Below are 11,889 nucleotides of genomic sequence, written 5' to 3'. Positions count from 1 at the left end.
GGGTCCAGGTAAAATGTAATGTTAAAGAGGTTTGATAAATCGAACAGTTACTGCTAAAGTCTTATCTATCCCGAATTCGAAGAGAGAAGGAAGACAGGATCGGAGAAAGCCAGCCGTTCCGAGAACGAACATTATCCGTTCAGGATAAAATCCGCCGCGGGCGGGAATCGAACCCGAAGCCTAGCACTTACAAGACAGACGTGCTACCAACCAAGCTAACTAGACTGGCAGTTGTAAGACTTGTAAGTGAAACCATTTCATAAATTAAGGTGTGCGGTAGCTCTCCACCCCGCCAAGTCAAGAAAGTTTGACAGTCCATAATACATAGTATATTTTTCTTAAGGTCATTTCGATTTAACTCTTTAATTTATGGATATCATAATTTCATTGGCCCCCTGCTACTGCCTTGGTCTGCTACTGCACTTCGTAAATATCAGCAATAGAGGAAGATCATTGGCAAGGGCTATCATATGGCTCGTATTGTGTCAATGACTGTGATGACAACTTATTGTGTCCTAGCTCTGCAAACCCGTTGGTACAGACTCGAGACCTTGTGAATGTAAAATAAAAATAATTGAAGCAAAAAATTCTTATAAGAGGAGGTGGCTCGAGTGTTTGGGTCAGAAAAAAGATTTAATGTCTCTGAATAATTTATTGATGGGTGAAAAGCTACCCGATCAGCCTCCTCACATTAACTTCACTCAGCCTGAGTGGGGCCGGGAAAACCCAGCAATACGATGGTCATCCATCCTGATTATACGGATACCAACCATCATGCGATACGTTGTCTAACTTCAGTGAGCCATCGGGAACTGGTGTATTCAACGTGCTGGTTTGTCTATCTTATCATTTACAGGGGAAGAGCTATTACCACGCTTTTTGCCCGCATTACGAGGAGTGTCACACTCCATAACAGAATCCATATCAGGTATCAGTTCAGGGTCCTTATCACTAGCAACCTCAGCCAGGGGCGGAGTATCAGCTGGGGGAGAAGGATCATCAACAGCGCCAGCCGGAGGATCATGATTTTCGACAACGGTAACCGATGAGCTAGGAGCAGGGTCCGGAACAACAGGTACATCAGAGGGGGTGGCACCACTGGTACCAGCAGGGGGGGAGGGGGGAGGGAAAGATATAACAGGGGGAGGAGTGGACATGGACTCTGGTGTAAGGGAAATAAAAATAATTGAAGCAAAAAATTCTTATAAGAGGAGGTGGCTCGAGTGTTTGGGTCAGAAAAAAGATTTAATGTCTCTGAATAATTGATGGGTGAAAAGCTACCCGACCAGCCTCCTCACATTAATTTCACTCAGCCTGAGTGGGGCCAGGAAAACCCAGCAATACGATGGTCATCCATCCTGATTATACGGATACCAAACATCATGCGATACGTATACGTTGTCTAACTTCAGTGAGCCATCGGGAATTGGTGTATTATACGTTTATAGCTTAAAATTAACTAAACATGACCGAGTGATCGACTACTGGTGTAAAGTCGACTACTGGTACATTCACCCTATTTCGCTCCAATTTATTAATTTATATTTATTTCTCTCTGTTTGTTTTATTCTTTACCCGGGGGTTTCATTGTTACTATTATTAGTACTATTACCCGGGCTTTCATTGTTACTATTACTGTTACATTTTGCTTCACTGATTCTAAAAAGAGCCTTTGACTTACTTCACCGATAAGGTCCATTGAATACCAAATGTCCAACCAATAAATTGGACCTTGGTTTGGTGACCTGAATACACTTACGTCCAGCCCACTCCCGCAGCCCCATGTAGGGGCCCCGTAGGGCACATTCTTTCACTAAACCTTATCCTATTTCTTTATGGGGTCGGTATTTCCGTCTTTAATTCTTACGTCTTCTCCACAATCCTCTGTCTAGGGCTTCTCCTCTACGCCATCCTTTCTATCTTAGATCTTCATTGACTTTATCTTTTCATCCCATCTTTGGTCTGCCCCTTTCCGCCTTCCTTCCTATGATTTCCATTTTCTCCCCGCAGGGACACAGTAAGGGGCCCCCCAGTGCCTACAATTTGGAGTATCCCTGTCATCCCGTCAGTCCATTGGCCTAGGAGACCGGCCTCAGGCGAAACCTTGCTGGGGCCCCCGAAAAAGTAAATACGCCACTGTCTGAATAAAAAGAAGAAATACACTTTCCCTATAAGAAGGATTCCCAGCACACTTTGCCCTACTCCCTGCTAGGGAGAGTAGGGACTCCCTGCTCTCATGATAAAATATGAAAGTGTCTTCAGAACGTTCTTTGTGTTTCAAATTGGGAGCACATCCCTGCGGCTGACACATAATTAAAGTAGAAAGGTGTCCCATATATTTTCCCAAGACAAACGATCCCTTTCGGCCAAACTTGAACCTTTCCAATGGTTTGTAGAAATCCATTGGCTTATACCTCGAGGGAGGTATTGAACTTTTTTTTTTTTCTCCAACAAACACAATTAGTTTTCCCTTAGTTTCCATCGGATGAGAAAAGTTTCCCTATTGACTATCCTATTGCCTTTCAATGCAAGTTGAATATAATAAGTCTAGAAGAGAAGAGCTAGGACTTAAGTTCTATAAGACTTACCTGTTGAAGTGAAGATGGTAGCGTATTGCAATGCGATGCCTGGGAGTGAGGTAAGCTAGAGCAATGCGATGGTTGAGGATGAGGTAGTGTAGAGCAATGTGATCCATGCTGTAATGTAGAGCAATGCGAAGCATGAGCTACGCACGTACGGGATTTTAAACGTGATTTTCCCTAGCCATTCTGAGGATTCTGAAAGTTTTCTCGTGCTTTTTTCCTCATTTTTCAATGGTAATTGTATAATTATCTTATAATGCAGTAATGTCTAATCAAATAATGAGTTATCATGATATTTTGTCAATTTTACCTGCCTTTTTATACCCGTGTATATTTAGAAACCTATATGTATAACTTGCCTTCTTTTGCGGGATCCCCTGTCTTGATGTCTTGTTTTCAAACATAAATGTAAAATCGATCGCCTGCGGCGGCCAATTTTTGGTCAAAAATTTCCTATCTTAAAATGCTCCCCGAGTCCTAATAAATGTAAGATTTAGGAGATTCTTACCTTTCTAGTGCGAAACACCCCCATAGCGTGTTGCCGATATTCCTTATCTAGATGATCATGTTGCGCCTGGATCCGTCTGTAACATAAATGACAACAATAACATAAATGACAACAGTGTAAATAAAATTCAAAGAAGAACATCGAGGTACTTAGCCAGAATAACGACCACCGAAGCTAAGGACCCTCGCGGCCTGTCACAGCTGTGGAGTAAGTATGTAAGTAAAATGGGGTTTCAGGCTTTTACTAAGCATCCCTTAAGGGCTGGTCTCTCTCGACTGGAGAGATAGTTTTCCTTTGCCCTTGTGTAGGAAAACAGAGACCTTGTTTAGACTGCGGGAGTAAAGGGACTTTTCAGTCTCATTCTGGCAGTATAAACGGGGTATATTCCATTCTATTCTATTCTATCCTCTCTTATGAAAAGATACCAACTTTAAGAGAGGATCAAAAAAGGATTAAAAAAGTACCTATAATACATACATATTTCATAGCTAAGGAATTTGGGTTTCTGCTCATGAGCAGAAGGTTATCGTAATATGGGTACTTATGAGGAAGTGCCAAATCTCCCTAAAATATTAGACCTTATACAATTTATTGTGTCACAAGAGGAAGAGCCTTCAACATCAGTCAACACAGCAGAGGGAGCCCAGGATGATCTGCCATAAGCTCCTCCTACTTTGGAATCTGCCAAGTTTCCAAGACTTTGCCTTCTAAATATTTCAGCTGAACTTTTAGCAAACTGAGTTAACCGTGGACCTGGTAGTTTAGGTATGACACCCAATGCTTCGGCAGCACTGATTCGTTCTTTGGGTTTATTTTCAGTTCCAAAGAATGCTGGCGAGGAGGAACGACTGGCAACTCTAGATCCAGCACGACTACATGGTAAACTTTCAGTTCCTGTATAATGTGGTGCCAGGGATTTAGAATCTTTAGTTTCTTCCTCGTTACTCTCTGTAGCTAATTGACTGAGGGAGTTGCTATCATCTGTGCTATTTGGTACTTCGTCACTCACTATGGATATCTCACTAGAAACAATTTCATTTTCTTTATCTTCCGCTTTTTCTGCAATTCCAGGTGGTGGCTTTCTTTTTACAGGGGATTCTATTGTTCGGACCCAAATGTCGGCCGTAGCACCTTCTTCATCCTCAGATGAAGTCTCTTTAGATTGATCATCGGGGGCTACTTTATTAATAATATCAGTAGATAAAGACTGTTCTACCGTCTTGATAAGTGACTTTACAGGTTCATCTTTTACAACCTCAGCTAGATTCGTTTCACTTTTAGTATTCACTATAGACAATGCGTTAATTAATGTTTCTACTCTTATGGTGGACGAATTTTCAACATTGAGCTCATCGGTTGAAGATGTTTCATCTGTCTCGCAAGATTCTGCGGAATAGTTTCGTCTTAAATATTTCGAAACGTCTTCCGGTGGTTTAGCACTTCCCAAATCTTCTGAGAAATGTCTCCTATATTTATTGACACAAGTTTCAGCACGACTTTGGTGGTCAATCAGTTCTTCGGAGTAATTTCTTTTAAATTTACCTTCAAAGTTTTGTAAAAATACATCCTCTTTTTCTAAATGTTCGGGTATTTGAGCTTTTAATTCTTCTATGGAATCTGCGGACGGTTTTTTGGTGATTGAGTTTCGAGAAGAACTTCTAGGTAGGACGTGATCGACAGTGTCTTCAGAAGAATTCTTTCGAAACACATTAGTATCAGTTGGGATTTCAACTGAGTTTCTTTTTGGTTTCTCGATGGAATCCTGAGATGTTCGACGGCTATTTGTCTTATCAGATCCATTCACCACCTCGCTCAAAAAAAGGAAAAAAAAAAAAAAAAAAAAAAAAAAAAAAACAGAGGGGAAAATGGTAAGTGAGTAAATAGTGGAAAGCAGAGCAGACTTTGAAACATTGGAGACAGACTGATTGACAGAACAGAATTCGACAGCTTCAATGAAATGGAGGGGTAGAAACAAGTCTGCCACCCTTTCATTCACGGTTTTTTGGTGATTGAGTTTCGAGAAGAACTTCTAGGTAGGACGTGATCGACAGTGTCTTCAGAAGAATTCTTTCGAAACACATTAATATCAGTTGGGATTTCAACTGAGTTTCTTTTTGGTTTCTCAATGGAATCCTGAGATGTTCGACGGCTATTTGTCTTATCAGATCCATTCACCACCTCGCTTTCTGCAGTCTGTTTCTGAGAACTATCTGACTCTTGAGAGGCATTTCTGCTCAACTTCTCTTGAGATTCTTGAGCTTGTAATATCTTATTGAACTTAGCCTCTAGTTCAGACGATATTTTACCTGACCCGGATTCAAAGCTTGGTTTCCTTACATACTTTTCTTTACTTTCTTCTGGAGACTTGATACTTGACTTTCTAACCAGTTGTTCCTGTGGTTTAGGCCCAGGTTCATGAAAACTATTGACACTATTGGATTTATGGTTTTCTTTATCAAGAGGTACATTACTATCATTATCAATTTCTTGGGGAGGAGGTGGGTCTATCACAGAACCAGCATAAGGTTTCACTGGTAATTCGAGCTCACTATTATTGGTTTCGAATTTAGATTCGACTGTTTTTGGTGCTGTGTTGACATAATTGTTAAAGCCAGGTCCCTTACTGACTGTGGTTAGTCTGGTTGTTTCTCCACGTGGGGGGACTGGGGGGCGGGGCTTAGGCCCTGTTTTCGGCAAAACATTTTGTATTGAACCATTGCCGTTCTGTGTGATAGGCTCCTTGTTTGGTACTGTTGATAGAACGGTTGAAGAACTTCGTACAGGAGGGACAGGGAGTGGCTTCTGAGTTTTCTGTATAGGGTTGACTGGATTGACTATGGCTGATTGTTCTATGATAGCACTAGGAGTTGTACCGGGGGGTAGGGTGGGGAGGTAAGTAAAAGGTTTGCTGGCAAATGCTGAAGAGTTCGGTTTTGTGTTCCTAGGATAGTCACTCTGCATATCTGTTACATACGATAGCTAGTACGAGCATAAACCTAATGTTTAGCCAATTTCTTCTAAAGTTTCTATAGGTTTGTCCCGGTACTTTTTTTTTTTTTTTTTTTTTTTTTTTTGCTTTCCATTCGTTTGCCATTTCTTTCTCCCTAAAAGTCGGCCACTCAGACCGTCTGATGGACCTGGGTTTCGAGCTTTTTCCGCCACACCACGTTAAGACGGACTGACAGACCAAGGTCTGTAAGACCACGGTCTGTCAGACTCTCTGAGCGTGAGTGGCTGGCATGATAATACATACTTTGCTTTCAGTATTCCTTGTCTTGTTCCAATCGAGGTCTTATCATCCTGAATTTGAATAGGAAAGGACAGGATAAGGGAAAGCCACAGCCGTTCCGAGAACGAAAATAATCTTCTTAAGGCTTTAGGGTAAATGTCCGCTTAGGAGGAAATCGAACCCGCGACCTAGCGCTTACAAGGCAGGCGCGCTACCAAAGCTCACTTGACTGACCTAGATTTGGGAGTATGGACTTTGTTTAATTTGTTATTTTGTTGTTCTTATTGTTCTCTCCTTTTTTTAATCTTTTAAATAAATTTAATATTAAAAATTGAAAAAGAAGAAGAAGAAGAAGAATAAACTGAACCTGTTTAAATGTCAGTCACACAAGGAACAGAAAACGGAAAAACGAAAAAAAACTTTTTGGAAAATAATCTGCTGTGCAAAGTTTGGAAAAATCTGCAAATGTCAAAGGTTCTTCGTTCCTCCTCGCCAGCATTCTTTGGAACTGAAAATAAACCCAAAGAACGAATCAGTGCTGCCGAAGCATTGGGTGTCATACCTAAACTTCCAGGTCCACGGTTAACTCAGTTTGCTAAAAGTTCAGCTGAAATATTTAGAAGGCAAAGTCTTGGAAACTTGGCGGATTCCAAACTAGGAGGAGCTTATGGTAGATCATCCTGGGCTCCCTCTGCTGTGTTGACTGATGTTGAAGGCTCTTCCTCTTGTGACACGTATGATTATCGACGTAAGAAGTTTTCCAAAAGGTGTGCTAGTGTAGAAGGTAGTAAAACATTGGCTAGAAATGCAAGGTTGAATACGAGCACATCGTATGATTCTGATTCTGGGAAGTCAGTACTAGACGCCAAACCTTCTCCATATAGTTACTATCATACGTTATCAAGGATAGGACCCAACTCAAGAAGTTCTGAGCTTGATCCGAAATATTTTCCTAAATCAACTGCCATCCCTCCAATCACTGGCTACTCGTCACTGGAATCTTATCCTGATGCACGTAATGAAGGCTTCAAACAAAGATCTTTGAGTCAAGGAAGTTACCGCCAACCCAAGAGTGATACATTACCAAGTGGGAGACCAAAGTCCACCTGTAGCTGTGGCCATCACCTTGCATCCTCTATTCGTCTAGATTCTAACGTCAGCAAGAGAACATATTCTGTAGAGGAGCTAGCAGGTAACCGAGGTGGGGGGTCATCAGGCTATAGCTCTGACTTTGGTAAGTCCACCTGTAGCTGTGGCCATCACCTTGCATCCTCTATTCGTCTAGATTCTAACGTCAGCAAGAGAACATATTCTGTAGAGGAGCTCGCAGGTAACCGAGGTGGGGGGTCATCAGGCTATAGCTCTGACTTTGGTCGATCATCCAGTACAAGTAGATCTTCCTTCGGGAAATCTCAACGCGTGACATTTGCGTTGGATGAAGACATGGGTGCTGTGCCGACTAAGAAGTGTGAACTGGACAAGAATGGTCTCCCTTTGAAGAAAATCATGAAGAAACCGAAAACCAGTCCGGAATTTATCGACAGTTTTGACAAGTCGAATATTTTCGTGGATTCGCATGGCGTGGCTCATGCTTCGCATTGCTCTACATTACAGCATGGATCACATTGCTCTACACTACCTCATCCTCAACCATCGCATTGCTCTTTGAATTTTATTTACACTGTTGTCATTTATGTTATTGTTGTCATTTATGTTACAGACGGATCCAGGCGCAACATGATCATCTAGACAAGGAATATCGGCAACACGCTATGGGGGTGTTTCGCACTAGAAAGGTAAGAATCTCTTAAATCTGACATTTATTAGGTACATTTATGTTTGAAAACAAGACATCAAGACAGGGGATCCCGCAAAAGAAGGCAAGTTATACATATAGGTTTCTAAATATACACGGGTATAAAAAGGCAGGTAAAATTGACAAACTATCATGATAACTCATTATTTGATTAGACATTACTGCATTGATTAGACAAGATAATTATACAATTACCATTGAAAAATGAGGAAAAAAGCCCGAGAAAACTTTCAGAATCCTCAGAACGGCTAGGGAAAATCACGTTTAAAAAATCCCGTACGTAGGTAGGTATACGTTTTTCATGTTCATACATATACATAGGTACATAATGTTTATGTATTCCTGTAGTGATAAATCATTCAGATTGTGTATATCTGGTACGAGTGTCATTATGGTGAAGTTTTATAGGTGTTATACACGCTATCTCGCTACCTCTATTACACTGTTGCTGAGGGACTCTGGGGGCTGACTGACCGCCTTTTTAAAGCAAACACCTAAAATACAGACAAAAAGTTAGGTATCGAAAGTTTTTGGAAGCTTTGCAAACTTGGAGGGGAGGGAGGGGGGAGGGAAAGGGTAGGAGGGGGGATGGACTAAGTTTGAATTAATCTCAGAGTGGATTAAAATTTTGATCAATTGTGTAAGGTCTAAGCCACTGATATTTTAGAGAGATTTGGCACTTCCTCATAAGTTCCCATACTACGATAACCTTCTGCGCATGAGCAGAAATCCAAATTCCTTAGCTATGAAATATGTATGTATTATACTTTTTTAATCCTTTTTTGATCCTCTCTTAAAGTTGGTATCTTTTCATAAGAGAGGATAGGCATGACTTCAGAGCTAGTTTTCCTACACAAGGGCAAAGGAAAACTATCTCTCCAGTCGAGAGAGACCAGCCCTTAAGGGATGCTCAGTAAAACCCTGAAACCCCATTTTACTTACATACTTACTCCACAGCTGTGACAGGCCGCGAGGGTCCTTAGCTTCGGTGGTCGATCTCAAGTTAGACTGAAACAAATTTTGGCTAAGTACCTCGATGTTCTTCTTTGAATTTTATTTACACTGTTGTCATTTATGTTATTGTTGTCATTTATGTTACAGACGGATCCAGGCGCAACATGATCATCTAGATAAGGAATATCGGCAACACGCTATGGGGGTGTTTCGCACTAGAAAGGTAAGAATCTCCTAAATCTTACATTTATTAGGACTCGGGGATCATTTTAAGATAGGAACTTTTTGACCAAAAATTGGCCGCCGCAGGCGATCGATTTTACATTTATGTTTGAAAACAAGACATCAAGACAGGGGATCCCGCAAAAGAAGGCAAGTTATACCTATAGGTTTCTAAATAGACACGGGTATAAAAAGGCAGGTAAAATTGACAAAATATCATGATAACTCATTATTTGATTAGACATTACTGCATTATAAGATAATTATACAATTACCATTGAAAAATGAGGAAAAAAGCACGAGAAAACTTTCAGAATCCTCAGAATGGCTAGGGAAAATCACGTTTAAAATCCCGTACGTAGGTAGGTATACGTTTTTCATGTTCATACATATACATAGGTACATAATGTTTATGTATTCCTGTAGTAATAAATCTTTCAGATTGTGTATATCAGGACGAGTGTCATAAAATCCGCCCCGGGCGGGAATCGAACCCGCGGCCTAGCGCTTATAAGGCAGACGCACTACCAACTAAGCTAACTAGACTGGAGACACGGGTATAAAAAGGCAGGTAAAATTGACAAAATATCATGATAACTCATTATTTGATTAGACATTACTGCATAAAATAATTATACAATTACCATTGAAAAAAAAATGAGGAAAAAAGCCCGAGAAAACTTTCAGAATCCTCAGAATGGCTAGGGAAAATCACGTTTAAAATCCCGTACGTTAGGTAGGTATCCGTTTTTCATGTTCATACATATATTGTACATAGGTACATAATGTTTATGTAGTCCTATAGTGATAAATCATTCAGATTGTGTATATCTGGTACGAGTGTCATTATGGTGAAGTTTTATAGGTGTTACACACGCTATCTCGCTACCTCTATTACACTGTTGCTGAGGGACTCTGGGGGCTGACTGACCGTCTTTTTAAAGCAAACATTTATTTATGAGGAAATCAAAGAGATATCAGAATGGCTTGAGAAAATGAGGAGAGATGAAGGTCCATAACAGCGAAATTTCGACATGGCAGGCATAGTCTCAAATGCCACCCCTGGTGTCAAGGAAATGATGATATCGGCAGGTGTAGGTAAATGTAGGTATATTACCGGAGAGAAAATCTACGTGCGTATCAAGCCGGGAAATTTTCAAAAAAGACCGCCAGGGAGAAGGAATGAAATACGCCCAAAGTTCATACAAAGTCACATGACTATATGAAACGAAATAAAAGTAAATACAAAGAAACTTTTTTTTATCATGAATATTATTATCTTTTAATCTGAATATCTTTTAATCTGAACTTACAGTAAAATAATAATAATAATAAAACCGGCCTGCAAAAAGAGAGTGTGAGAGGGACAAGGCTGGAAAGCGAAAGCCAGGAAGAAGGGTGAGGAGGGGGGTGGTAGGGTGTGCGAAGGGTGGGAAGGGGGTGGAAGGGTGTCCATGGGGATGAAGAGTACGCAGACTCCTCATCAGCCCTCCGCTTCGATCCAGACTAAAGCCTCCCCTAGCAGTTGTTTTCCAAAGCTTGCAACTTTCCCCCGCGCTCTCCAATGATAACACTTTAGTAAACGAACAAAAAATTCTCTATGTGTGTGTATTTTTGTTTTTTGTCTATTTTACAAAAGTTTTTTTCTTTTTTTTTTCCCACATAAAAGTTGAGTGCTTTCGGTTTTTTTGTTCAACAGCAACTAACTGTCTTGTTGTCGGAATGGTGTCCTGTTTCGACTTGTCTGGTGTCTAGTATCCCGTGCTTGCATGTTGGTAGTGTGCTCATTTGTTCAAATGTTCTAGGTGTGAGATAAACAAACCCAATGGTTTTGAGGATTGCAAAAATATTTCCTCAGGAATGGCGATTAAATGGCAAGGTTTAGTCATGCACGCAATTAATTCCTTAACTGCTAGGGTCTTATCGTCCCGAAATCGAAGAGAGAAGGAAGACAGGATAGGAGAATGTTCTAGGTGTGAGATAAACAAACCCAATGGTTTTGAGGATTGCAAAAATATTTCCTCAGGAATGGCGATTAAATGGCAAGGTTTTGCCCTGTACGTCATTAATTCCTAACGTTTTTCTAAATAATTTATAAATCTAATTCATTGACGTGAATAATCAAAGCTTTTATTATTAAAGTTCATCTGACAGATTTTTTGCTATGAAGGTTTGCTAAAATGATCGCATTGCTCTAGCTTACCTCACTCCCAGGCATCGCATTGCAATACGCTACCATCTTCACTTCAACAGGTAAGTCTTATAGAACTTGAGCGCTGGCTCTTATCTTCTAGTCGCAGACGCGCCACCAACCAAGTTAACTAGGCTGGCTAGGGGTTTTCTTGAAAAACTACGTTTATTTCTAATTTTATTATGCTCACCAATCTCAGTGGTGCAGTGGTCAACCTTGGACTTTGGATCTGGAGGTTGGTGATTCGAGTCCAAGTCAAGTCATAAAATTTATCAAGATGTATACCTAATAAAAAATTGGGGAACGAAATTTGTGACGAGCATTATATTTAAGTATGCTTAACACAATTAAAAATTCCTTATTGACTATTTGTGTTTCAAAGTTAAC

General features: G+C 40.5%; 3 protein-coding genes across 3 annotated transcripts; 1 reads left to right on the top strand and 2 right to left on the bottom strand.

The window, feature by feature from the left end:
- Positions 1 to 821: 821 nt before the first annotated feature.
- LOC113469399 (classical arabinogalactan protein 9-like) lies at positions 822 to 1,784 on the bottom strand. The gene is made up of 2 exons (XM_026827063.1): positions 1,760 to 1,784; positions 822 to 1,162 (listed from the first exon to the last, which is right to left on the bottom strand). The coding sequence occupies exons 1-2, from the start codon at positions 1,782 to 1,784 to the stop codon at positions 822 to 824; spliced, it is 366 nt and encodes a 121-aa protein (XP_026682864.1).
- Positions 1,785 to 1,938: 154 nt separating this feature from the next.
- On the bottom strand, positions 1,939 to 6,123 carry LOC103513989 (microtubule-associated protein futsch-like). The gene is made up of 5 exons (XM_026827062.1): positions 5,269 to 6,123; positions 3,669 to 4,897; positions 3,091 to 3,166; positions 2,589 to 2,725; positions 1,939 to 2,140 (listed from the first exon to the last, which is right to left on the bottom strand). The coding sequence occupies exons 1-5, from the start codon at positions 6,049 to 6,051 to the stop codon at positions 1,939 to 1,941; spliced, it is 2,427 nt and encodes an 808-aa protein (XP_026682863.1). The 5' UTR covers positions 6,052 to 6,123.
- Positions 6,124 to 6,784: 661 nt separating this feature from the next.
- LOC113469398 lies at positions 6,785 to 9,312 on the top strand (the record flags this gene model as incomplete). Its single annotated transcript, XM_026827061.1, has 4 exons — positions 6,785 to 7,535; positions 7,674 to 7,979; positions 8,040 to 8,049; positions 9,237 to 9,312. Coding segments are annotated over exons 1-4 (1,143 nt in total), but the record flags the coding sequence as incomplete, so codon positions are not given.
- Between the last annotated feature and the right edge of the window lie 2,577 nt (positions 9,313 to 11,889).

Source organism: Diaphorina citri, unplaced genomic scaffold (assembly GCF_000475195.1).
Source record: "Diaphorina citri unplaced genomic scaffold, Diaci psyllid genome assembly version 1.1 scaffold1060, whole genome shotgun sequence".
Taxonomy (NCBI): domain Eukaryota; kingdom Metazoa; phylum Arthropoda; class Insecta; order Hemiptera; family Psyllidae; genus Diaphorina; species Diaphorina citri.
This window is presented reverse-complemented; position numbering and strand designations above follow the sequence as displayed.

Excerpts from the sequence above, each read along its gene's own strand:
- LOC103513989 (XM_026827062.1), bottom strand. The coding sequence starts at position 6,051 with ATGCAGAGTGACTATCCTAGGAACACAAAACCGAACTCTTCAGCATTT. Across the intron at positions 4,898-5,268 it reads AACAGACTGCAGAAAGCGAG|GTGGTGAATGGATCTGATAA; the intron begins GTGGTGAATGGA and ends TTTTTGAGCGAG. Across the intron at positions 3,167-3,668 it reads GACACAATAAATTGTATAAG|ACGGATCCAGGCGCAACATG; the intron begins GTCTAATATTTT and ends TTTATGTTACAG.
- LOC113469399 (XM_026827063.1), bottom strand. The coding sequence starts at position 1,784 with ATGGGGCTGCGGGAGTGGGCTGGAC. Across the intron at positions 1,163-1,759 it reads GCTGCGGGAGTGGGCTGGAC|AGTCCATGTCCACTCCTCCC; the intron begins GTAAGTGTATTC and ends CCCTTACACCAG.